At 38.2% G+C, this 26938-nt stretch overlaps 1 protein-coding gene across 1 annotated transcript; it reads left to right on the top strand.

The window, feature by feature from the left end:
- Nucleotides 1-273: 273 nt before the first annotated feature.
- Nucleotides 274-9916, top strand: LOC134539634 (zinc finger protein ZIC 5-like). Its single transcript, XM_063381820.1, has 4 exons — nt 274-513; nt 5067-5444; nt 7963-8785; nt 9876-9916. The coding sequence occupies exons 1-4, from the start codon at nt 274-276 to the stop codon at nt 9914-9916; spliced, it is 1482 nt and encodes a 493-aa protein (XP_063237890.1).
- The last annotated feature ends 17022 nt before the right edge of the window (nt 9917-26938 follow it).

Here is a 26938-nt window from a genome sequence, read left to right as displayed (position 1 = left end):
AGATAGAGAGCTGTCGTCGAAGGAGTGGTGTGTTACAGACATGGCAGGTGTTGGTCACGTAGAGACCAGGTGTAATTTAGATAGAGAGCTGTCGTCGAAGGAGTGGTGTGTTACAGACATGGCAGGTGTTGGTCACGTAGAGACCAGGTGTAATTTAGATAGAGAGCTGTCGTCGAAGGAGATGAAGGCGTGTCACAGACATGGCACGCAGAGAGAGAGAGCCGTGACGGGAGGTGACGGGTAGTGACGGACAGGTGGTGTGTGCGCAGGACGATGAGGCGAGCCTCGTACACGCCGCTGCCGCAGCAGTCGGAGCCGCTGATCGTGGTGGAGGAGTCGGGCGCCACGGACGACGAGGACTCCGGCTCGGGCCCGTCTCCCGGGAACCCGCCCTCCGGCCTGGAGGTGGAGGGCTCTCCCCTGCTCAACCCGGAGCTGCTGTCGCCGTACCGCGACATGCGCAAGAGGTCGCTGCCCACGCCGCAGTGCACTTCGGGGATCACGGCCAGCCAGGTGGGTGCTCTCTCTCCGTTGACATAAGCGCCATCGCACAGCGGATAACCTTTCATAAACTACACTACCTTCACTTGACATGTGCCATCGCGTTTTCCCTGATCGCACAATGGATAAACTTTAATAAACTGAGAAAGCTTTGTGTACATACTACACTACCTTCACGTGACACAAATTCTTGGACATGCGCCATCGCGTTTTCCCTGATCGCACAGCGGATAAACTTTAATAAACTGAGAAAGCTTTGTGTACATACTACACTACCTTCACTTGACACAAATTCTTGGACATGTGCCATCGCGTTTTCCCTGATCGCACAGCGGATAGACTTTAATAAACTGAGAAAGCTTTGTGTACATACTACACTACCTTCACTTGACACAAATTCTTGGACGTACGCCATCGCTTTTTCCCTCATCGCACAGCGGATAAACTTTAATACACTAAGAAATTTTTGTGTACATACTACACTACCTTCACGTGACACAAATTCTTGGACATGTGCCATCGCGTTTTCCCTGATCGCACAGTTGATAAATTTTAATTAACTAAGTAAGCTTTGTATATGTTTACACCTACTTCAAACATACTACACTACCTTCACTTGACACAAATTCTTGGACATGCGCCATCGCGTTTTCCCTCATCGCACAGCGCATAAACTTAATGCACAGTCTCCTAAATACTTCTTTAGTCTCGGTAGCGCAGTGATAGAACGCGCGGTTGATAATTTTAAATGTTAATTTTTGATGTGGTTGAATCCTCGTCACTGGAATTTTTTTTAAATAACAGATTACTGTATTATACTAATTTTGATTTCAGCAAATATAGATGAACACATTTTATTTGTTTATCTTATTGCTATAATGTTATTATATGCATAGCTCCGTCCATTGGATTGATTTTTTCATACTAGATAGGCCTATAACCTTTTATAGGAAATGAATGTCTTTTAATTTTCATGGGTATTAAAAATTTAAACATTATAATAGTGCAATTATCCTTTAAAACTATATGTTATAATTTATTGTCATCTAACGTGAGCGGAAACTTTATAGTATTAACAGTTTAATGAATTTTAACAAGATGAGCAGTAGTTTAATAAAATTCCTTGTCGAAAATCAGGTCAAATTCCGTATATTTTTCAAGTCTTTTTCACTGTTATCAGAGCTGTTTCTATTGTTTCTTGCTGCTATCTGCGCGTGTTGGTAGCAAGCAACGTTTACGATTCAGGCAGCGAATTCTAGCGGCGGGCACAGAAAGTATATGTGTGATTCGCGTCCAGAAATTTCTTAACGAAAAGCAAATATTGTCTTTATCAGTAAGTACCTACATTTATCACGCTCGGCCATATTTTAAAGAATTCTACGTTAAACTTCGTGTCCGAGTTTCGTATTATAAGTTTAACGTTCACGACCGGCGCTTTTCAAAGGCCGAACGCACGAATTAAATTTTTGCAGTGTTCTTAGAAATTCATTTTTTAGTATTTACTTACAAGCTAAATAAATCGGGAAGTCTTCTTTTCACAGACGAGAGAGCTAAAACCCAAAGTTCCCCGAAGTTCATGTTTTTTTTTCCGTATCTTTTATGTAGCTATCCTAACCAAATCAACCGTCCACAATGTTTTAAAGTATTTATAATGTAGCTAACCTAACCTAATTGACCATTAGTATCCTTTTATCAACCCCGCCATATTTATTTACAATGAACCAAAAAAAAAACCGAAGATGCACGATCGGGTGTTTGGCTCTCTCGTCTGTGAAAAGAAGGATTCCCAAATAGATCCCCACAACTTCCACAAGTTTAATGAATATTCAAAACTAGCTGCGCACTCATTTTACAACGCATAAAAAAAAAAAAACAAGCGAAATTTTTTTTCTTTTGGCGCTCTATATTTACTGCGCTCTGGTGAGTACTTCAGAAATCAGTTGATTCCGACGTTGGACATCGCAATTTTTAAGACAGGTTTCATTTTTTTTTCCGTGGGACAAAGTGACGTCGTTCACGTTAGCATAAGGACACTGACAACGTGCAGGTTCGGACACTGATGTAGACGTGCCTTTATAAGCATAGGTGTTCAGGTGTTGAGAACACGGTTTTGCCAGCCCCACGAGGAATGTTAATATTCTCTGCTTCCCCCCCCCCCCCCCAATCCATGGCAACACGAACATCTTCTGGTCGCAGTTTTGCAGCGGTTCGTGTTTCCTCGCCCCGGTTCCTGGGTCCGGATATCGCGAGGAAATGAGCAGCCGCCATTGGTCGGCGATTGGCAGATAGAACCCCCACTATTCACACGCCCCGAGTCAAGACTCACAATCAATCCCCGTTCGTGCAACTTCAGATTTTTTTTTTGTTCTTATTTATCCCACTGTTATAAAAGTAAAAGGTAGATTAAATTTGGCGTTTTACATAAATAGGAACCATTATAAAAATAAAAATTTAAAAAAAATTCGTTATTTCAGCGACATTTAAAAATGCTAAAATCTTAACAGTTCATGAACTCTCGCAAAGTGATATATTATTATTTTTTCTTTTATTCCGACAGCAAAGTCGCTCGAGCGGAAGTGTTGGGAACTTGCGTATGTTCGGGTGCTGATCGGGGATCAATGAATCTTAGTCTGTCTCCCCATTGGTTGGGAAGGGTGGGGGAAACCCCCTTTCCCTTCTGACTCTTTTAAAACGCAGGAATCGCCATGACAGAACTAGAAATGATAAAAATAATAATATCTTTTAAGCATTATTATTATTATTATTATTATTAAATATTCAACCTCCAACACATTTCGTGGTGACAGCAAATTTATCTATCTTTTCTCATCTTCAGATTGCTTTGTAGTGATTCCTTATGCTACAGGCGTGAGTGTACGATTATTGCATAACAGTACAAATACATAGTTTCAGACTATAGTACTCCATGTAAGCTATCATCTCATGTCTTGAAAAATTATTGACATCTAATATTATAAGTACTTACAACTATCAAAAATTACGGTCTCCAACATTTTAATTCACGTCTTTTGAGTATATCGTGTACTAATGCGTGTAACTACATGTGATGTTGTTTACACATTTACCATGGGTGTAGAAAGTATTTGTGGAAGGGGAGGGCAGAAGCCAGTCCCTCCTCCGGAAACTCTTTTACAAAGATAATGCTTGAAAATACATTTTTAGGTTAGTTAACGATCCCTTAAGTACTTTTTGAAATTCCTGGCATTGTAATTCTTGTATAATAAAATTCTTTGTCTAAATAAATCTGGCAACCCTACTTCCCCCCCCCCCCTTTTTTTTACTACGCTCTTGACACTTATTGTTACAGAAACAGGTTCCTCTTTTGAATAAGCTTCTCTGCACTAGTACCTGTGCCTTGTTAACAGAAGTGTTAACAAATATACACATAAAACAAAACAAAACACAAATCTGTTTAATGAAAGTCAGTATCTATGTGAATATAAACAAATTCAGTGTAGTTCATTAAATAAAATTTCCACTGACAAACAACATTTTAAATAATAGGTAAATAATATCAAGATTTAGTTTCGGACATACGCCATTACTAGAGACCCAGAAATTTCGCGGATTCATTTAGTCGCAAGCTAGAATGCAAAACTTCACACTCTCGCACTGTGTTCATGATTGGCACGCAGTTGTTTGGACACGCCCGTCTACGACCGTGAGCCAATGATGGCCAGCTAGAAGAGAAGAAAGCGAATCAGGTAGTGCCAAATAACAAGGATAAAAATGTTCTCGCTAAGAAATCAACCAATTGGAAAGTAAACATGGGTCGAGCACACCTATAACTTTGAATTCTATCCTGAGGCCAGAAGAATCCGCGAAATTTCCGGGTCTCTAATCATTACTAGAGACCGGAAAAATTCGCGCTTTGGATGACCTCTAGGATAGACTCCACAACCCCCTACATACTCAGGCAAATGCCACCTGCTCATTGGCTATTGACTCGTGACACTTGTCGACTGGGACGCTTGCGATTCGATACATTTTTGGTTGAGGGTTTTTCCATTGGCTCAAAGTCCTTCAGATAAACTGTAAGCCAATCACAGAAGCAATATAAAGATACAGTTGTTTGGATTCTAGCATATCGTGAAATGAATCCGCGAATTTTTTCCGGGTCTCTAATCATTACTCATTAAACTGTATGTCATGATAAACCTCAGTCTGTTTGTGCCTTAAGAAGGGAATAGATATATATTTCCCGAAACGCCGCAACTGTTCTCTTAGTAATCATTTATACTGTGTTAGTCTGCGCTTTCGTCGTTGTGGTTTCCAAAACATCTTAACTGAGAACAGGGGCGTATCCAGAGGGGGGGGGGGTTAGGGGTTCAAATAAACCCCCCCCCCCTTAGCGACAAATAGCTAAATAGCACTATTTTACACCTTGAAATCCAAATTTTCCCGGGGGAGGACCCCCGGACCCTCTGCTTTAATACCGTGGGGGCGGTGGGGGGGGGGGGGGGCTGCATGCTTCTTAACACCCCCCATACACAAATCCTGGCTACGCCACTGACAAAGAAGCGTGTCTGCCGCCGCTTGCGAAGGTGCGGCGGCTGTCGGAACACGGCGCCGACCCGGGGGCGGCGGGCGGGCGGGAGGCGGCGTTCCTCGCCACCTTGTCGTCGACGCCCGCCCCCGAGTCCGGCGGCCGCCGCCGCCACTCGGTGGTGACCATATCGCGCGCGCCGCCCACCTCCATCATGTTCGGCCGGGGGCGGCGCGAGTCCATCGCCGTCTTCCCGTCGGCGGCGGCCGGGGCCGGGGGCGGCTGCTGCCGCGTGCTGCCGCCGCGCCGGGACTCGTGCTCGGCCGTGCCGCCGCCGCCGCCGTCCACCGCCTCCACCGCGGCGGGCGGCGGCAGCACCTTCAACCTGCAGCTCGACATCATGGACGACATCGCGGAGATCAAAGCCGCGCGCAAGGTGCGTACACGCATACGTACACGTATTATTCAGGGCCGGCGCGTCCATATAGGCGAACTAGGTGACCGCCTAGGGCGCCAAGTAGCTGGGGGCGGCGCAGCACGACACATAACAGCTCATACAACATGTTTAACGATTATTGAAACTAGATGAAAATGGATTTTTGCTAACAGTTTGGAATGTTTATATTGATACTAGTAATTATTTAAAGTCCACGGTGACCTTGTTTATGATTTGTAATAAGTAAAAAAAAAGAACACAAGCCTGCTTACATTTGATTGTTGACAAAATATTAGGCTTACGTGGTGTATTTTTTGAGGCAAGGACAATTTTTTTTGGTGGTGTCCGGCAGTGGCGTGGGGGGGGGGGGGGGCATTAAGGTTTTTCGCCTAGGGCGCCAATTTACCTTGCACCGGCCCTGTACGTATTTTCAACGTATGGTTACGCTTTTCTGAAAACATTATTAGAGTATCCTACATATTTGCTATCCGTCTCATGTGTGAGGTTTCACTTCTAACGCTTATGGCAAGTGTTAAGGACACACGAAACTACAGTAAACTCGTGGAATAACATAATGTCAGTGTTAAGAAGACTGCAAGTATCCGCTCTACCACTCTGGTTCTGGGGTAGAGCGCCTGCCTTGTGACTTGTATGACCCGGGTTCGCGCCCCGGCTCCTCCAAGGCGGATTGCCCAGACACTCCACCGCCATTTTTATCCATCGTTATATTTTTTTAAAGGGATATTCATAAATTTTTAATTCATTTGTATTTGTTGTACTGTAATGCACATTTTCAAAATGTATGCACCTATGGGTATAAAATTTGCTAAAGTGACGATAGTTAAGAAAACTTGCACGACCTTTTCACAAGAATGATATAACAAACAATAAATGAATATCTGTTGAAAATATTGAGGTACATATTCGAGATCAAATTTTAGAAATAGCCTTCAAATGAAGGAAATGATGGAAAAACTGACAAATCAGCATGGCGTGTAAGTCTGGGCTTTAAGGCTCAGTCTAATACAACATTTTTTTTGTCAAAATTATTCCTGCAATTTTTATATCGAAATTTATATTTTTGTCAAAGGTTTTTGTCACCTTGCATGCTGTTAAAGGTGACTCGATGATCAAAATAATTATTTTTTTAAGAGACCTATCATGAATTTAAATTTTACACATAAAGCTTAAGCATTTAAAAAAAATTAAATGGCTCAAATGTTTAAACATTTTGTCATATTCTGAGCTGAGTACAAACAGGCGTAACGTGATAGGATGATAAATGTAACCCTTACGTTAAATATGTGACATGGCTTGGCCTAATTGATGTTGGTCATAACCCCCGCCCTCCAGAAATGTTATTCTATTGGAAAGATACCGTTCCTGCTCATGGCTGGGTGATCTCGGGATACCATTGAAGGGGAAGCCTACGATTCACTCATCCTTCTGGACATACCCGAATACTCACGTTGGCAAGCCTTCTTTCAACAGACGAGAGAGCCAAACGAACGATTTTGCATCTTCGTTTTTTTTTTTTGTTCATTGTAAATAAATATACAACTCATGATAACTAATGGTCAATTAGGTTAGGTTAGCTACATTATAAATACTTTAAAACATTGTGGACGGTTGATTTGGTTAGGATAGCAACATTAAAATTACTGTGAAATCATGTAAACGGTTTCCTAGCGCTTGGTAGCTACATATTAAAAAGTTATTTGCTAAGCAACCATAAAATGATTTTACAGTAATTTTAATTTAGCTATACTTACGTAATATAACCAACCATCAACAATGTTTTAAAGTATTTATAATTACTTCTTGCTAATTTTAAGAATGACATCATATAAGTTAAACCGGCGCATTTGGAGAATAAATGCCCGCGAATTTCCCCCCCTCCCCCCCCCCCCAAATAAATTACACCTGTTGTGGTACGGAAAAAAATAGCGAACGTGAACTTGGGAAACATCGGGTTTGGCTCTCTCGTCTGTGAAAGGAAGGCTTGCCAACGTGAGTATTCGGGTATGTACAGAAGGATGAGTGAATCGTAGCTTTGAATATAATATATACTGTATAGAAGTCGCGAGTGGATAGGATTTACTCTACGTTTTTCAGGAGCGTATTATGAGCAGCTTGGGAACTTCACCGCTGCAGGGCGCTGCCGTAACGCCCTGTATCGTCTTAGGTTGTTATTTACACGTTAGAGCGCAGCACTGTCGCCCGCTGTCATTCCCCGCACCCCCCACCCACCCATCATTCACTGCAGCTCAAGGTCGTTCAACGGGAGGGGGAAGGGGTGTTTGAAGAGTTCGACACTTGTCCGCTAGGGACCACCACAAGTCGATGCCCTAGAGATGGTGGCGATTGCGGCGGTGAATTAACCAACTACCTCAAAACCGTATTAGAAATTTGAACCTGGGCTGGCGACTTCTATACAGTATATTATATATTCAAAGATCGTAGGCTTCCCACCATGAAGTCCGTGCCGGGGTTGTGAGGGCCTGGTGCCGGCGCGCAGGTGCGCCTGAAGATGTGGCAGGCGCCCGGCGGCCAGGAGAAGATGTGCGAGGTGCAGCCCCTGGACGCGGGGGCGGCGTCCACGCGCTACCACCAGCAGCCGCCCCCGCAGGCCGGGCCGTCGTGCGACGCCGCGCGCCGCTACTCGGACTTCGCGGCGACCCTGGCCGCCCCCGCCGTGCCGCCGCGCCGCCGCGCCTCCGAGCTGGCGCCCGCCTCCGGCGCCGCCTCCCCAGCCGCCCCCGGCGGCGCCGCGGGCATCGTGTGCTCCAACACCGACCTCATCTCCATCCTGTCGTCGCTGGCGACGTCCGCGCAGGAGATCAGCCGCGAGCCCGAGCCCGCCGCGGCGCCGCCCCCGCCGCCCCCGGCCAGGAGGCCGTCCGCCGCCCCCGGCGACCAGAAGCACAAGCAGCTCAAGGACCTGCGCTCCAACAGCTTTGACGTGTCCATGCTGCTCGCCGGGGGCGGCAAGGCGGCGGCGGCGGCCGCGGCCAAGGCGGGGGCGGCCGCCCCCTCCCCCGCCCCCGCCAACTGGTTCGCCAAGCGCCACCAGCCGCGCAAGGCGTCCGCCGACGCCGCGCTGCTCCAGAGGCCGGCCAAGTCGCCCGTGCTGGTCACCTTCAAGGACGACCCCGCCGCCGAGCCGGCGGAGCCGCCCCCGGAGGCGGAGCCGCCCCCCGTCGACCGCAGGGTCGTGTGGGACGGCAAGAGCGGCTCCGTGGTTGACGCGCAGGTGCTGGGCAGCGCCATCGAGGTGTTCCTGGCGCGGCGGGGCAGCGGGGGCGGGGGCGAGTCCCCGCCGCCCCCGGGGTCGTCCCCGGGCAAGCCCCTGACGCCTCCGCCGCCGCCGCCGCGACAGCCCCAGCAGCAGCAGCAGGAGGAGGAGGCGGCGTCTCCGGGCGCCTGCGACACGTCGCTCTGCTCCACCCTCAAAGACTTGTTCGTCAAGTAACTTGTAGCTGAGACCTCCTCCTCCCCCAACCCCTGGGTCTCTGACTCGCAGGCACAGTGAAACTGCAAGCTTCCTTGTTCCCGTTCGTTCGCTGACGTCAGCCACCGGGAGCGCTGCAGCTACCGGTCCTGATGTCGCCACGTAAGTCGATGCCTTTCTCCTTACCTCTTTTGTAGATTCGTTAAAAACAGAGGCCTAGCGTATGGGTGGTTTCACTTTCTGCCAAGAGTGAACAGGATGTGCAGTAACATATATTTTCATGTAATATGTAGTACGGGGGGTTTATAGAGAAGTAATGCCTCCATTGCCATAATTTTTTTTTTTTAATTACCTGACTAGCTAATGCCTGGCTTGCATTACAATGCCTCAATAATAATTTTTGTAATTTGTTTTAATTAGGTACACATATACAAAGCATCTCTCTATCTTTCTTTCTCTCTCATTATATCTCTTATCTAATATATATCTACCTCTATCTATATCTCTCTGTCTCTATCTATCTAATATATATCTACATCTATCTCACTACATCTCTATCTCCCTTTCTCTCTCTATCTCACTATATCTCTATCTAATATATATATATACCTCTATCTCTCTTTATCTCTCTATATTTATATCTCCCTCTATATCACACTATTTTCTATCTATATATACATATCTCTATATCTCTTTATATGTCACTCTATAGCAATGAAAATATTTAAAATCTATGTTTTTACCTATCTATATTTTTATATATATTTTTACCTGTCACAGGTGTGACATAGGTAAAACCACGTGCATATTTGACTGCAACATTGTGTTCAATTTCAAAGCAATCGGTGAAGAACTTTCGGAGATTTAAGATTTTGAACAAACAACATTTTATTTATATAGATTTTTAACATTTCTGTTGTACCTGAAGCTACATGTGTCCTCTACGTTGTGCACTGTGCGCTTTCCAACATGACCCTCAGGTGAATGGTCGGGCAAACCTGTCAGAGAAGAATTGGGGTAGTTGTTGACGACACCAGGTTGGAATGGCAGCTTTTACCTCGTCGTCGTAATGAATTTTATGTTCCTTAAGGTGCTCTTTCATCTTTGGGAAGAGATGAATGTCGCAAGGTTTGAGGTCGTGGCTGTATGGTATACTTGGTATAGTTGAATACTGTTATTCCAGCCACGTGGCATTTTCAGGTTAACAGTTGAGGTCTGTGTAACATTATTGTAAATATTACCTGTAATATAAATATGGGGGGTTACTTGATACCATCTGCAACTTGATCCTATTGATTCTCCAGAGATCCTTAGGAATATAGTGTAGCCTAGGATGTTTTTCAGAAAGTTAGGGAATTTTAATTTCAGTGCGTAATGGTCAGGGCAAAGCCTGTTTTTCCACTCCAAGTGAATATTGTTCAATATTGTTTTTTTCCAAAATTTGCGTATATTTTCGTACCTGAGAGGATTTTCTCTGGTACTGGATACAGACATAGTAATTTGGGTATGTGTACCCAATTTCAGGTACGTCTAGCAACGTCGACCTCTGACTTCACCGTGAATCACTCCGCCACCGCATGCAAAAAATAGTCCGTTGAAAGATTAATACTAAAACTAACAAAAGTAAAAGCTAAAACAAATTTTAAAAAGTTACAATGATAGACTTAACTATTAAAAATGAAAGAGTAAATAAAGGTAAACACTTTAATTAACAGGAATTGCTGAACTATTTGCCAAAGCTAAAATTACAAAAAAAAAAAAAAAAATACAGAAGCTAAAGTGGGCTAATGGCCTCAGGCAGCCATGCTTATTTCATTGCCACCAAGATAATTCAACACTGTCAAAAATTGTTCCATAGTATAATATTTTTCCATTGTGCTAATATGCCACTCTGTTAACACACCATTCCATAAATTCCGAATTAAGAGTATTAAAATATTAATTTTATATTTAGGTTATTATTTTTAATGAGTTTCAATATTTTATTCATACATCATATTTAATTTTTGCTGTTGACATTTCTCAACCACACAGATTTTTTAGTAGGCATATTCCGCCAATACAGTTGCACTCGTGTGTCATGTGCAAAAAAAACTTCTGTTCACGGTGCCACCATGCATTGAGGACACTTGTGGTTTTCAGCTACAGCAAGAATTTGGAAATTCGGGTTAAAAAAAATAAACGTTATGGACTTGGAGGCATTACTTTTTTAATCGAGCCTTGTACTATGCACACCAATTACTGTTTTGAGAGAAAGTAACTATTTCAATGTTATTTGTTATGATTAAACATCCTACACAATGCTAATCAAAAACAGTCTTTCACCGCTTTGCACTGTTGTACCTGTCGTCGACATATTCGATTTACTTTCAGTCGCAAAGCATTCTGATGAAAACTAGATCAATATTTATTTGAATCGCCATGAAAATATCTCGTACTCGCAGGATCATCAATATACAGCTTAAAAAAGTTGGTTTATTTATGTGATTTACTATAACAAATAAACTTAATGACAATATAATGAAACTTTTAACATAGGCAGTACGCTATCCCCCATTGCAATCGCTATTACGGCTCATGTTATCATTCATTAACTTTGTAAATAAATTTTAATGGCTATGCCCTTAATAACTGTACCTTTTTAAGGGATGAAAAGTATAATAGAAAATAATTCAACTTTCGGGCTATTTCTTTTTTAAATGTCTTACAAATTGGCTAACTTTCAAAGACGTGTTTAAGTAATGAACATACAGACATCCAAATTTTCACATTACAGTAGAATGATTTAACCTAGGATATCTAATATCTTACTTGCCACTTAATTAGCTTTACAGACAAGAATGATTATATTTAATTAAAAAAGTATAACTACTGCAATGATTTAAAATATTGGCAATGTTATATTATTAATTAACTTCTGTGGTTTTAAACTGTATTCTCCCCCCCCCCAACCCAAACCGAAGTACGCTAATTACTTTATCTCTTTATTCATTCTGGCATTTTCAGTCCAGTTTTTTTTTACAAATCATCATTTCAAAGTATCTGTCGTTTCACTGTGCATGCTGAATACTTCACAAATTTAATTTATTCAGTACAATTTATATTCTAACTCATATTGTTCTCAATTATCTACTGACTGTGTCCCTACTGTAGCAAATTTCCTCCTGTGTAAGATCAAAAATCTTGTCTACATGTTAACCTTCTGTGTCTTTTAAGGGCTTTCTCTTTAGTTGTCAGAAAGATCAAAGAATGTGATGAAAATTAATCCAAAATTCACTTACAAATTTAATTTTTTTCTTGCGAAACCATCAAAAACCTTGAAACAACTGTATTTAGTGAGTTTAGAGGTTTTGTAAAGGTAAAAAAAAAATTGTTAACGTCTTGTAGTCAAGTTTCATTAACATTTGAAGCATAGCAAATGTGGTACCAGTTAAATATCTTGGAATGTAATTCAAAGCGTATTCCGTTAGCAAAAGTTGGTACCGGACATGTTATTACTATCTAGGAATTTTAAAACAAGTTCTTCCCTAACTGAAGTTGAAAATTTTTCAGCCAACTTTATGAAGATGCCTTAAACTGCCTTTCTGATATTACCATGGTTGTTTTGGAAGTTTTTAGTTTCTAAGAAGAGATAATAAAGTAGAGAGAGCCCTTAACGTTTTCAACCCTTCCAATGAAATATCTAGATTTAAAGAACATAATAGAACGCACAATATTTGGGATCCTCTAGATGACAGGATAATATTTTTGGGAGTGATTTCAGAATGTAAGAAAACAATCATTTTTTATTGTAATATAAATACTAGTTACTTGTTACCAAATCAGAGTTTTATGTGAATGGAGAGTAAGTTGGAAAAATACGATATCTGGAGCTGCAGTATATTTTTATGTAAAAGAAATAACAGCCTAAACTTGAATTTCTCTTAAGGGATCCGCTTACCCGGGCACACACACGGTGCGCAAAGCTTCGGGGAAAACAACGCGATTTCAAAACTACTCGAGATATTTGAGTGGAGTTTGTTTACGGAAAGCGTTTAAGAATTTGCTGAGGGCCGAAGAGTAATTCGAATTTTGGATTTAGTTTTTGAACTGTGTTTTTAGAAGAGTGAAAATGGCTAAAAGGCTTTTTTTCGGAGTAATGTTTAGCCGTAAAACAACCGGTACAGATTCTTGAAAGCACTTAAGGGACTTGCATTACACCTTTACCTTCATTTCTCGGCCATATAATGTTACGGTCACCGGTCAGATTTCAAAGTTTTCCTGTGACGACGAGAAGACTGTGCGCCAGTTCAGAGCCTTGCGCTTAGAGGTGATACCGCACTGGAAGCACCAGCGAGCGTCGCACTTATCATTCCGCCTCACTAACACACATACACCCCGATCAGACGGCGCCCTTAAAAAGCAAATTTTTATGCACAAAGGATGTATTACTGCCCAAGTTCAGGTTGTGCGTATCTAAATGTTGCACAGTACACAACTAGTCTATAGATTAACTGCTGAATGTTCTTCGAGAGAACGATCAAGTTGTGAGATTTCGGGAAAGTTAGATAATAATTAAACTTACACAAACGTAGACAAGTTTAGCTTTCTTTAAAATTATTTGACGCTTGTTTACGCGTACTTAAAAGCAAGAGCATAGTCACTAAGAAAAATTTGTTTTGTACCGAATGCATCCATCTACTTGTTTTATAATCCAAATTTCATACAAATTCAGTTTAAAACTTTGCTTAAGTAACTGTATTGATAATCAATTCGCTTATCCAATTTTGATAAACACAAACAGTGAACGAGAATAGTAAATTAAATATAAATAAAGTACAATTTTTAAGTGCAAAATTGTGCCAACAACAAACATTTTGAAGGAAAAATCCCATTAAGGCATAATAAAAATGAAAAACATTTTAATGTATGTTACAAGACAGGCATTATTAAATACCAACATGTACTATGCTGATTATAATATATAATTATGAAACTTATTTTTATTGTTAGATCAAGACACAGTTTTTTATGGTTCTTGCTTCTTATTTTATGACCCTATTTAAATTTGGAAACAAGCATCAAAAAGTGGGTATTATTTTTTTGTGTAAAATGGTTTAAAAACACACAAAAACACACAAAATTCAGGATCGGAGAGCTATGGTGATGAACAAATCTAATCCTTTGTGCATAACGGTGTGTTAACACTCAGAGTAGTGGCGGACTGGCTTTGGACGATAGTTTCACACAGCCAATTGGCTTCTGACGTGACCTCTTGTGATGTGCAAATAAATTTTACCTTTCTTTTTAAATGTCCTGTTGAGAATTGCATCATTATTTAATTCATCCTCTTTCAGTAGTTATCTAAAGGGCAATAGTTGGGCCAAAAGGCCATACAGGAAACCTCCTTTTTCGGCTGTATTAATCTGCCTCTAACTCACTAGCTGTGTTGAAAATTATTCATTTTTGCGTCAATAAAAAGTATGGTTAAAATTTAAAACTTGGGAATTCATTCAAATGTATTTTTCTCTGTTGTAAATACCAATAACTGAAAGCATTAATTATGCGGGTTTATTATAATTTTTAAATAAATGGTAAATTGGTCTAACTGTTACAAACAATCGTAATATTGCTAAGAACATTTAAAATGGTTGTTGTCAGTTAGGTTATTGTGAAGTTCGTTAAGTTAATTTTATATGATAATGTTCCCCGATCCTTGTAGTTACGTACAAACATATCGCTTCACTTTGATGGGGTATGTTTCGAAGATGTACAGTTCATTACACAAGGGTGGAAAAGCGAAAACTGCTTAGTCGTTATAATATATAGTTTTCTTGTATAGATGGTCTTTATGTAATATGTGTATCATTGTCCGGTAAACCAATAACTATTCCCAGTCATTAACGTAAATTTTGAGTGAACGTGGAAGGTTTGCTTGTATATGTACACAAAATATTTTTAAGCAATAAGTAGCACAAAATCATCGAGACTCAAAGGAACGTCCGATGCAAACATTATAAAAATTTTACTTGAATGTTTCTAATGTGGACGTTTTGCACTAAATGAAAAGAAAACTCACGAAGCAGTGTGTCAAAATACTGTTGATGCATTATTAAAAATATTATATATGCTATGTCAGCAGAATGTTTTCCTTTTTAAATTGGCCAACAAGGTACCTAGTAATTTTATGCGAGACTTTGGACTAACTAATGGCAATTTTTATCTCTGCTATTGCCTCTGAATGGACAATGTATACGATAACCACGTAATTGCAATCCAAATTCAATAAAAGTTCTTAATTTCCCGAGGCAGAAAAAATTTTACAAGTTACTGAATGTAATTTTTGCATTTACCATTATTCCCATTTAAACAAGAAAATGATTTCCAACTTTTTATAATATTTAATGCAGTAAACCATCTAAGTGTTTAAAAATTAAAATTATTCTCTATAAAACTAAATGTTTATTCACAAATAAATATTATAGTATTGAATTTTTTTGTCACTATACTGATTATTTAACGCATTATCTCAGGAGCTAGTATTTAAATGGGTTTATTATAAAAAAAATTATATACTGTTATTTATATTAGCATAGCTGAAGAAGTACATTTTGAAATATGTATTGAAATCATATCTTTATGTTAAGCGGTTTACAGTGTTTTGATATATATTTTATGGAGGAAGTGAATCAATATTTCTAACTGTGTTATCTGGAATTGGTAACTTATAGTCTATGGCTGTTATGTTTAGATTTACATAAATGTATTAAAGTGTAAATTATGATGATTCACAAAAGTAATTACTCAAGCTGTTAAAAAAACTATCCCCAGTTTACAAACTAGAAGCGATAATTTTTAAGATCTCTCATATTTTTTTATATATGCTAAATACCTAGATAAAATGTCTTCAAATGTATCATAAAAAAGACTACTTTCAATGAAATTCAGTTTTGGTAAAATCTTTACTTACAAATGTTAATATGCATTACATTTTTAAAGAAAGATCACTTAAAGCAAAATAGTTATTAGAATGTCTCAACCCAATTTTATATTCTGTGATAAAGAAAGTCATAGGCAAAGCAATGATTTAAAAATAAAAATTAATTTTATTCAATAACTTCAAAATAATTTTATCTGTTATTACTATGGTACAACACTATAATTATTAAATAAGTGTAAGCTAGAGTTGGGACTTTCAATACCTTGATGCTTCAATACCGGTCGATACTATGCAAATCTACAGTATTGAGTATCAATCTAAACCTTTGATACTTTTGTTATGCTGTTATACTATAAGAATCAACATGCATTATTTCTTGGCTTGTGCCGGCAAGCAAGACAGTCCTGATAACAGTGATAACTAGTAACCTGAAAAATTCGCGGCTTCATTTCGTGATGCTAAAATTCAAATAATTATACCTTAGTGCTGCTTCTGCCATTGGTTCACTGTTAATCTGGAGGACTGAGTGCCAATTAGAGACCCTCACTCATAGAAGTGTCGAATCACAGACACTCGGTCGAGACGACTCACAAGTCAGCAGCCAGTGAACAGTTGGCATTTGCCCGAGTGTGTAGAGGATATTGGAGTCTATCCTGGAGGTCATTGAACCAGCTAATTTTTCCGGTCTCTACTGATAACTATTGAGTACTGAGTCTGAACGGCTGTTCAGAGCGGCCGGACTTATCGACAAGAAAATAAGAAGTGCTTACATGCTTGTTTTTCCCAGAGGAAAAAATTGGTTATTTCTGTGACTCTTTCGACACACTCACCATACCATCTTATTATTATACATAACAGTTCAACTCCATGTAATTCAGTCTGACTAGCTACAATCATACATGTGATAAGAATTCACACAAGTCCGGTATTAGTGTTGAATAGAGTTCCCTGTAAGTTTAAATCTTGCCAATACTATGTTATTGTTAAAACCGTGATCTGTTTTCGGCCAATCAGAAAGTCTGAACGTCGTACTGCGTCGTCACTTGAGAATTTATTGAATGAATAAGAAAATGTGTATTATTTTCTTTTGTTTATTACCTATGTTCTCACGACAGAGAGTTAAGCTATGCCAATCACGGTTCATTACCCCGAAGGAGATAAAAAAATTGCTGTTAATTTTGCAATCCCTGTAGTATAATGGCATTTATTCAGCTAATACTACTATTTTTCTTCTAATATTTAAACGCATAAAAAATGCAGCATTTTCTAATTTGTATCACTATAACTAACTATCCATGTGTTCATACTGTTTTAATTGTGTCTGGGCCTTACACTACTATCAATAAATTGTTTGTTCAGCGTTATTTTTAATGTGAACATCACACTGTATGAATAATCTGTACCTGTTTCAATATTATGTTTTCAGTATTTAATTTGAATTTTTTCATTAAGAAATTGGCTATTAATTTATGAATGCATTGAACATAAATATGTCTCTGTGCATCAGTGATGTCAAGTGGCAAATACACTGTTTAAGACAATTAACAATTCCATAATTTCAGAAATCTAAAGTCAAGAGACATTCTAGTGCAGGAACAGCTAAGCCCCAGTAGAATGTAAAAATATGCTAAAGACTTTGCTTGCGTTAGGATCCCGTTTTATTTGTAACAAAAGCCTTGCCAGGGTAGACACGTGAAACATGTCCTATGTTGATTTTATTCTTGCATATGCTAGTTCTTTTCTTAATAGTACCACTTTTCGAATTTTTCTGTTTATAACGCGGAACCTGAAATATTTTCTAAATGTATTTTAATTTTTGAAAAAAAATTCAATTATGGTTTTTTAAGTTATCTAGCAAAAAAAGGGGGGAAATATACACATGCATTATAAACAAACAGAAATCTTGTTTTTATTAAAATTAATGAAAGTATCGAGTGTGTAGAATTGAAAACAGTATCAAGTATTGAGTATAGAAATAATGGTTATGTCCCAACTGTAGTATCAGCACAGTTACATAAAATAAGAAACAAAATAAGAGTGACAATCATTTTTAGTAAATTAATGAATGACTTGTGAAAAGATTTTGTAAGCATTTACTAGTATAATAAATAAAAACATGTAATTTCTAAAATTCAGTAAATTTCATAGGTGCAGTATGAAACAGTACTTAGATTATCAAGACTGACGAGTTTTCTAATCTTTTTATTAAACTTTTTTTTTCATTTATATAAATAATTTTGTTTTGTATTAAAAAAACTTTATGAGGCCCACCAAAAAATTGAATTAAAACCACTAGATGTAAGTGTAGTTAAATTAAGTATAAATACTATATCTGAAAATATATCCCCATATAAATATTTTCTTTGGTCTTCCAAAACTGCCTGTTGAGTCTTAATTCTACTAAATACAAAGCTATTTATTTTGTTACGCAATGCTGTATGCTCTGACGTTAGAAATAATTACACACAAACTTATTTATCATGACAGGATATGTTGCAATCATTTGTCTACACGAGACCAACTGCTAAGAGTAATTTCCTATTATTTTTGCATCTATAATTTCGTGTTTTTGCTCATGATTTAAAAAATTCAAAATGTAACCATACATAATAGCGTACGGTAATTGATTTTTTAGCTCAGAAATACTTATTAACTGTTTTTTTTTTTTAAATTTAAAGGCAAATTTTCATGTAAGTCCTGGCGTCTATCAAAAGAAGAATGCGGTATTTTTTTTTTTAATTGACTGTTTGTATATAGAGTTTGGTTTGAAATTCTCTATTTTTAACATATTCATTAATCAGTCAAGTTGTTTTTCCAAAATCCTACCAAAGTAAGGTTTCACTGATTTTGGAAAACGTAATCTTCTATTTCTTATTTTTGAGTAGACATTATCTGCGTAATCATAGTAACATACTATTAATGTGAAGGTTTGAATCACTTGATGTTTGTTATTCAATCACTTCTTTACTACTGAATAAATTTGAACATATTTTGTAACAGAGATAGCTACAAACTTACCCTATTATCACCCTCATATAAGTGAAATAAAAAAAATCAAACTCTTTACGTTATTCATGATTAGTTAGCTTCTTATCTCATGCTCTACTAAATTCAAATATATAAATTGTTATTCATAAAACCTAAAGTACCATTTTTATCTCTTTAGGGGTGGAATTTAAAAATAAGTAAATAGTTTAAGTTTGTTTACTATTCATATTTAATATCCAAACTTCTTTTTGATTAACTTCGGAGCTATTATTGGAAATCCCAATGTTTTCAGCTTACAAGTTATAACAATCAAAAGGCAAAGTTGGAAAAAAAAATTTTTTTTTAAAAAGTACCAAACATCCTGTTTTTTTTGTTTGATTTGGTTTCTATTGTTTTTTTGTATAAACCAGGTTTTTTTTTTTAATTACATCAGTTATTTTAGTTCTCAGCATGTCAAACATCCTGCTTTCTGCCACTCGTGTTGAACCAGAAAAGTTACAGTATCAAAGAACACTGAAGTCCAGCACATGGGACTGGGACTTCACCACAGGAAGGGTATTTCCCCACAGGAGGAGGATTCTCCATAGAAGAGGTGTTCCCGACAGATAGGGGATTTACAGTATGATACGGGGCCGTGGCCTCCGACCTGTAATTAAGCGGGGGTTTTCGTTGAAGGACGAGCTCGGAATGCTTCATGGACGCCACCGTGCAATGGGCACGGACCTATGAGTGACTCTTCACCTGGGGTTGTGACGTCGTCCATGTGAGACGTGATTTTTACCCCCCCCCCCCACCCTCCCTCCTGAAACCGGCCTAGTATTAACACTTGCCCGCTCTCAGCGTCGGGCACGCTGTTTCCCTACACCGTGGGTTCTTAGGCGTCCCACACGCGATGGTCACACGTGGTTAGAAAATAAAATAATGCATTTAAATTAATTCGCTCTGGTTTAAATACGCCGGGATTTCATTACACACACAATTTTAACTATGAAAAAACGCCCGCGGCACGAATCAATTTAGGTGAAGTGGCCAACCACGTGGTCGCGCATCGAATTACTTATGACATTTATCAAAAGACCTGTTAATGGTCGCAACGTATTTAATTAAGCAGTCTCCCGGCCGAGAGGAGCTCCGAGGACTAAAAGAAAAAAGGATTTAAATATAATTATAGACGAACAGAATGACGAGTCGATGCAGTACAAGCGGAGTGCTGGCGCGTCTACTCTCGGTCGGTGATGGCGGAAGACTGGGCTGAGCTCTCAGCTACACAGATCTACAATGGCGTCCCTTCCGCCGAAACAATTGCCGTTAATGGTGTTTGCGATTCCCTGCCACGGGGAACTAAAGTGACATGAAAAAACACTCTTAAAAATTACGTGACATTTTCTTAATATTAAAACGGGTGATAAAAAATTTACAATTATTAGTGAATATATTTTGAATAATGTCTGGCTTCGGTATCTCTCGGTGTCCTTCGTTAATGTCCGGAAGAGTCCTTATAATTAAACACAAAAAAAATACATAAAAACCCTCCCGGCCGACCTGTCGTCACGTCGCACTCGGGACACAATAAAAACAATTTACAATATTATATACAATTACTTTTAGGGGTGCGGCGCACTGGCTCTACAGCGGGGGGGTTGAATGGAGGGTGGTGGTGTTTGGGCGGTGGCATATCGGACTCAAAGGGGCCGCAGGCCCGGACGAAATCAAGTACAATCAGCGATTTCCCACCAAAATAGGAATTGTTTTTAAATAATACATTTTTTATTTCTTCTTTTTTTGAACTTTTGACTACAATTTACTTACTTTTGAAGTATTATTTAACTGGATATAATTTACAACTTATTCAGATAATTTAAAAGTTAAGACCTTCATTAGTTTAAAATCAAGAAACATTAATGAGAAAACTATTGTTGTTATTAGGTGGAATTAGACACTTCATTAAAATTTATTATGATATTCTATTTAAAGAAGCATTTTAAAACAAATATATATATTTTTATAAAAACCATTTGATTTAAACGATGGTTTAAATCAGCCAAACCTGCAAAAGGACACCTAATATTTTCATGTCATATCGCAATGACTTATCATCTATAATATTATTTTATTACTAAAGCAATTCACCATAATTTCACTCCCTTAGGGGTTAAATTTCATAAAAATATGTAGCCTACCTCATTTTCATAAGTTATCCGCACCCATTCAGTATTAAAAGAACATGATTGAGAAACAAACATTGAAATATCCAAAAATTTCTTGATTTGCAAGAATATGTAGCGTCTGAAATGCATCCATAAGTATGATACAGAGATAGCATTTTAGCTTCAGGCATACATTATGCCCCAGTTGACCAAGGATAACAAGCACTAAAGATGTTATCTTTAAAAGATTTGTGCAATGGGAGTGCATGACTTGATGTAAGTTTTTGGACATACGCCATTGCTAAGAACTTTTTCTGTTGAAGAAAAACTAATAAATAAAATAAATAAATAAAAATAAAAATACTCAAAAAAAGATACAAAAAACACACAAAATTAAGCAAACAATTGCTGTTGTCAACAAGGATATGAACACCACAAAATATTCCGAAACAGGAATATGGTCAGCAAACAAAGAAAAAACAAAGAAAAATGTACTAAGAGAACGAAAAAATCCCCACAAATGATGACAACACAAAAATATTGAAACCCAAAATAATTCAGCACAACAGTTGAAGCGAGACAAAAAACATGACAAAACGAAAAAACAAACAAATACAATAGTTTTACCTAAACAGAAACAAGCGACGTTTCGGGAACTGCTATCTGCTCCCGTCCTCAGGCAGAGACGCACATGGTACGGAAACACAGGTGCGACTGAGAAGGGGCTGGAAAATGAGGGTATTTATCAGAGAAAGGGCTACATCTTGCTCAGCCAATGACAGACGAGCTGTCTCCCCATTGGCTGTGCACCATGTAGTTAAAGCGGATTGGTTATGGTGGGTTGAGTATTGGCTATTGTTTTGTGCTGCAGGGATGTTTCTCTCTTTATCAAAGGGATCCACATATTTTTTAATTCAATGCTCTGCTGGCTGAAAATATTTTTATTGCTAATAATGAAGGCTGATTCTTTGATTTTCCTTTTTATTTTATCGGATTCCTGTATGAGTGGTGTGGAGTCTTCCCAGAGAATTTTGTGGCTATTTTCCCATGTATGTTCAGCAAGTCTGGATTTTAGGGTTTCACCCTTCTTGCAGTTGTTTTTGTGTTCTTTGATTCGGGTGGATAGAGCTCTGCCAGTTTCACCTATGTACATGTGGCCACATTCACAGGGGATTTGATACACACAGTTGTGAGTTTGTAATTTTTCTGTGGCTGGTTTCACCTTGGTAACAATACTTTTAATAGTAGATTTAGAACGGAATGCTGTTTGAAGTCCATATTTATTTCCTAGGCGTCTTATTTTTTCTGAAAGCCCTTGAACATATGGAATAACTAGGGTTCCTGCAGGTTTCTCAGTTTCTGTGGATTTGAGTGTTTTGTTGGATTTCAAATGCTGTTTGATGGTGTTGACAGGGTAACCATTGGCTATGAGTTCTTTTTTTATATGATTGTGTTCAACCGCAATAGATTTCTCATCAGAACAAATAATCTCAGCTCGGTTGGTTAGTGTGTGAATTATGCCAGTTTTTGTTGTTTTGGGATGGTTGGATGCAAAATTAAGGTATTGGCCTGTGTGCGTAGGTTTCCTGTATACTTTTGTTTCCAGGCTGTTTTATTTATTAGTTTTTCTTCAACAGAAAAAGTTCTTAGCAATGGCGTATGTCCAAAAACTTACATCAAGTCAAGCACTAAAGAGAGGACTGTAGTATTTCTCAAGCTATAAACGTGAAGAGACAATTTTTTTTAAGCAATTAACAAAAAAAGTAAAATAAATTCCAGGAAAAATTCCATTTGTAGTTAGATGTAACAACGTAAGATAATATAAAGAGTACAATTGCAAAGATGTTGTTAACGGGAACCTTGGAGACTGAGGAAGGCGGTTGTGGTCAAGAATGCTCCACTGTGCTCGAAACTTAGTAACACCCCATGTACACAAACGATCATCACATATTCAGCAATTCTGGATGCGGGCATCCAATTGTTTCGTAACACATACAGAAATTCTTTGTTTGTCTGTGTGCTGTATGTCACACTACCTTTCCTAATGTTGTGAATTAAATACTGCGTGTTTAATATGCGAACCTAACGTAACAATATCATTCCACACAGTAGTAGTAATAATTTTAATCAAACAGTTAGTATATAGACACAGCTGCACCAACCAAACTTTCTGTTTTAAAGAACCTACCAATGTATGACAATAAATGAGTTGGTTATTTCTCTACGATGTCACAAAATAAGTACCAAGTTTTAGGCGACAGACTAAAAAAAAAAGTAATATAAATGAACAATTAAATTATATGCATATAATGTCCTGCATTACTTAATACTGCAGTTACTTTTAAAAATAATATTATGGATCATGTATGATGTACCAACATTGTGTTGGTGCAGACAAATAATTATAAATGGTACTTTTTAGTTAATAGCAAAATTGCAAGAGTACTTCGCTTCCATTTATTCTTCTAGTTTGAACTTTGATGCTAAAATATTTTTATTGCAAGATGTTACATAAATCTTTGTAGGAATTAAGTTTCTATCATTATATTGCTGCCTCTTTCATCTGGGTGTTAAATGTGGGATACTTAGAGATATCTTTACATCACATCAGGGTGTGCTCATAACAAAATTTTAATTACGTAGGTAAAAAATATTAAAATTTTCTTCCAGTACGAGAATCCATACCTTTACAATGTCCGTATAATGCATATTGATACTGGTTTAAATTCAGAAAATAAAATGTGATACTTTACCCAGTTATGTGAAAATATGGTTGTACCATAAGAAACCACCTTGTTCCTTGTTCCTAAGTGATTTATTCTTTACATAAGAGTGTACCCATGTCTGTATCACCATTTTGTTTTTAAACAGAATTTGCCTACACAAGTACACATTTGTTTCCTCAGTTAATGTACAGTTTCTCTGGCATGCAATACAAGGTTTAACTATTTTATTTCCAGTTTATAATTTTGAAATAAATGTGATTGCATAGACTGTATTGTGTTTATTGTATCAATAAAAATATTCTATGTAAATATGTAATCTGCTGAAGTATACTTTCATTTTTGTTTCCTTCTCCAGGATATTACAAGTTGTTTTTAAATTCAGTATATTATGTTTAACTAACGAAACTGTGAATTATTTTTTTTGTGAAGGAAAACTCATTTCATGTTTCTTGGCTGTAAAAATCGTAACAAATTTGAGAATTTTTAAATGCCAGGTAAAATTAATTAATATTTTTTTGAAAGAAATTGAAACCATTTCTTGAAGTAGCCAGTGGCATTGCAGTTAAACCTAAAAAGTTTCAGTTTTGCAATAAATTAAATTATCCTTATTTGTCCAACCCAAAAACGTTAAAAATGTAACTTTGGCAGCTAATTATGCAAAAAGTATGCGCTGTATATATATATTTTTTCATTTCGTTAAAGTTAAACAATTGAAAAAGTCTTCCAGTTTATCTGGAATTTCTGTAAATATAAAATCTTGACCTGAAATGGGAGGCACCCCCCTTAAGGTAAGTTTGCAGTCATTAAAACATTACAGCGTAATGAGCAGTGTGGTGCTCAGGATTGAGGCAAGGTGTGAAATGAAGCAGCCCAGACTTCATCCTGGGACAAGTGTTGGTGAAGCAATGCTACGGTGTTGCATTTCCCGTTACGCTGCTGACTGCCGCTTCTCGCTGGAGACACGGGACGAACACTCAGGCGGTCTCCCAGCTGGACATTTAGTAGACACGATTAATATGGTATTGAGTAACCATGACTTTATCATGTACTTCTTTGTTTAGTTTTGTGGATTTTTGAAGTGCACAGTTGCACTATTTTTTTTTGACGTGACAACGTCTAATAAATCGATGAACGCCGTCTGCACGCACGAAAAAGAGTTCCGTTACGCACATTGTCCCGTTACGCTCATTGTACGCTTGCGCCGCATCTATCTCTCTTCCACTCGATTGGAACAACCATCGTATTAACTTTTTCGAGTCACATTAAAACTTGAAACACTCCCATTCGTTTCCTACTTTTACTATCATCGTCCTATCCTTTAACAGAATAACACAGATTGGAAGAAGTTAAATAGCAAACATGTATCAAAGTTATACTTAAAATAATCTATTCGTTAAAGTAATAAAGATATCTGAATTAATGAGTGCAAATAAAAGTAAATTTATCAATTAAATTGTAGATTTCATTTCACTCCTTCTTTCTATCCATACAAAATGGTGATAATTGAATAAAAATGATTCAATTTTATTCATAAAAGTATGCAATCATTTGATCAATGTTTTGTTATGACGTCACGTTAAACTATCGTCCGTAAACCGACTTTACAGACAACCAATTTTTTTTTTTTTTTTCCGAAGTGATACACACATGAGATTTCACCTAATAGTTGAGGCCGCTGAAAGTGTCGGTGACAGTATTCCGAGGTGGGGAGTGGAGGAGGATGGTTAGCCAGACCCTTGGAGCTTTGAATATATATACTGTATAGAAGTCGCGAGTGGATAGGATTTACTCTACGTTTTTCAGAAGCGTATGATAAGCAGCTTGGGAACTTTACCGCTGCAGTGCGCTGCCGTAACGCCCTGTATCGTCTCAGGTTGTTATTTACCCGTTAGAGCTCAGCACTGTAGCCCGCTGTCATTCCCCGCATCCCCCACCAATCATTCACTGCAGCTCGAGGTCGTTCAACGGGAGGGGGAAGGGGTGTTTGAAGAGTTCGACACTTGTCCGCTAGGGACCACCACAAGTCGATGCCCTAGAGATGTTGGCGATTGCGGCGGTGAATTAACCAACTACCTGAAAACCGTATATGAAATTTTAACCTGGGCTGGCGACTTCTATACAGTATATATATTCAAAGCTTGTAGCATGGCATGCGTGACGTCGACGCCTGTGCGTGGCCGCTGGCCAGACTCACTGGAAGGACCGCTCAGGCACCTGGCACGCGTCGCGGGCTTGCCTCCTAAGCACGAGAAGCCTAAGATGTACATCAAGTTCTGTCCCTGCCCGAACACGCCCGAATATTCACCTTCGGCCAACCTCGGGATCTGTTTTATTTTTGCGCAGGGAAAAATGAATTCAAATATTAAAAGTGGTCGGTTAGGTTAGCTACATTAAAACACTTTAAAAGACCATGGACGGTTAGTATAGCTACATTAAAATAAACAGAGAAATACAAATATATATTAATAAACCCGAGGTTGGCCGAAGGTGAATATTCGGGCGTGTTCGGGCAGGGACAGAACTTGATGTAGGTACCTACATCTTAGGCTTACCTCCTAGCACGCATGTAACTGTACGTTAGGTCTTAAATGATGTCTTGTGTTTATTATCAAAGCTTGTTTATTGTTTGCTTGTCCCTACATTGAGTGTCTTTGCTTTTGAATGTCATTAATCGAAAGTTTTTTTTTGGTACCTACTTTCAAATAATTTAAGGGGCAGTGTTGGTTTGTAAATTGTTTAAACCTTAACTTGACTCTAGTGGTTTATCCCCACTCCTGTTTTTTTAATTCCTATGTCCGATTAGTGTGTGTATGTCGCGGCCATTGCCGTTTGTGTGATGTTTATCACGTAAAGTAAAAAAAAAAACTATCAGTACATATTGACCAACGCATTATTATCTAAACTGCATACACCCAACACTTTTTAATATTTTTATTGGTATTTCTCAAGTTATTAATCACACTACTGATGTAGTTTTCGCTGATGATATAAAAATTTATGGACGAATCATGACACTTATTGACTATGTACTAATTCAAAATGACATAAATTAATTTAACATGTGGTGCAAACAAAAATTTATTTAGGTACTCTTATTAGTTATAAACAAAAATCATATTTTTATCAGGAAAAATAAACCTCTTAACTATGATTATAATTTAGACAATGCTTGAATTTCCAAAACATTATTTCTAAAAGATCTTGGCATAATTTTAGATTATAAATTATATTTTCATCAATATGTAGAATATTTAATAACCAGT

This window comes from Bacillus rossius, chromosome 15 (genome assembly GCF_032445375.1).
Source record: "Bacillus rossius redtenbacheri isolate Brsri chromosome 15, Brsri_v3, whole genome shotgun sequence".
Classification (NCBI taxonomy): Eukaryota; Metazoa; Arthropoda; class Insecta; order Phasmatodea; family Bacillidae; genus Bacillus; species Bacillus rossius.
Note: the sequence above shows the minus strand (reverse complement) of the source record. Positions and strands in the feature narration are given on the sequence as shown.

Coding starts and splice junctions, on each gene's coding strand:
- LOC134539634 (XM_063381820.1), top strand. CDS start 274: ATGAGGCGAGCCTCGTACACGCCGCTGCCGCAGCAGTCGGAGCCGCTG. Junction 514..5,066: donor CGGGGATCACGGCCAGCCAG/GTGGGTGCTCTC, acceptor CCGCTTGCGAAG/GTGCGGCGGCTGTCGGAACA. Junction 8,786..9,875: donor GCCCCCGGGGTCGTCCCCGG/GCAAGCCCCTGA, acceptor CATGACCCTCAG/GTGAATGGTCGGGCAAACCT.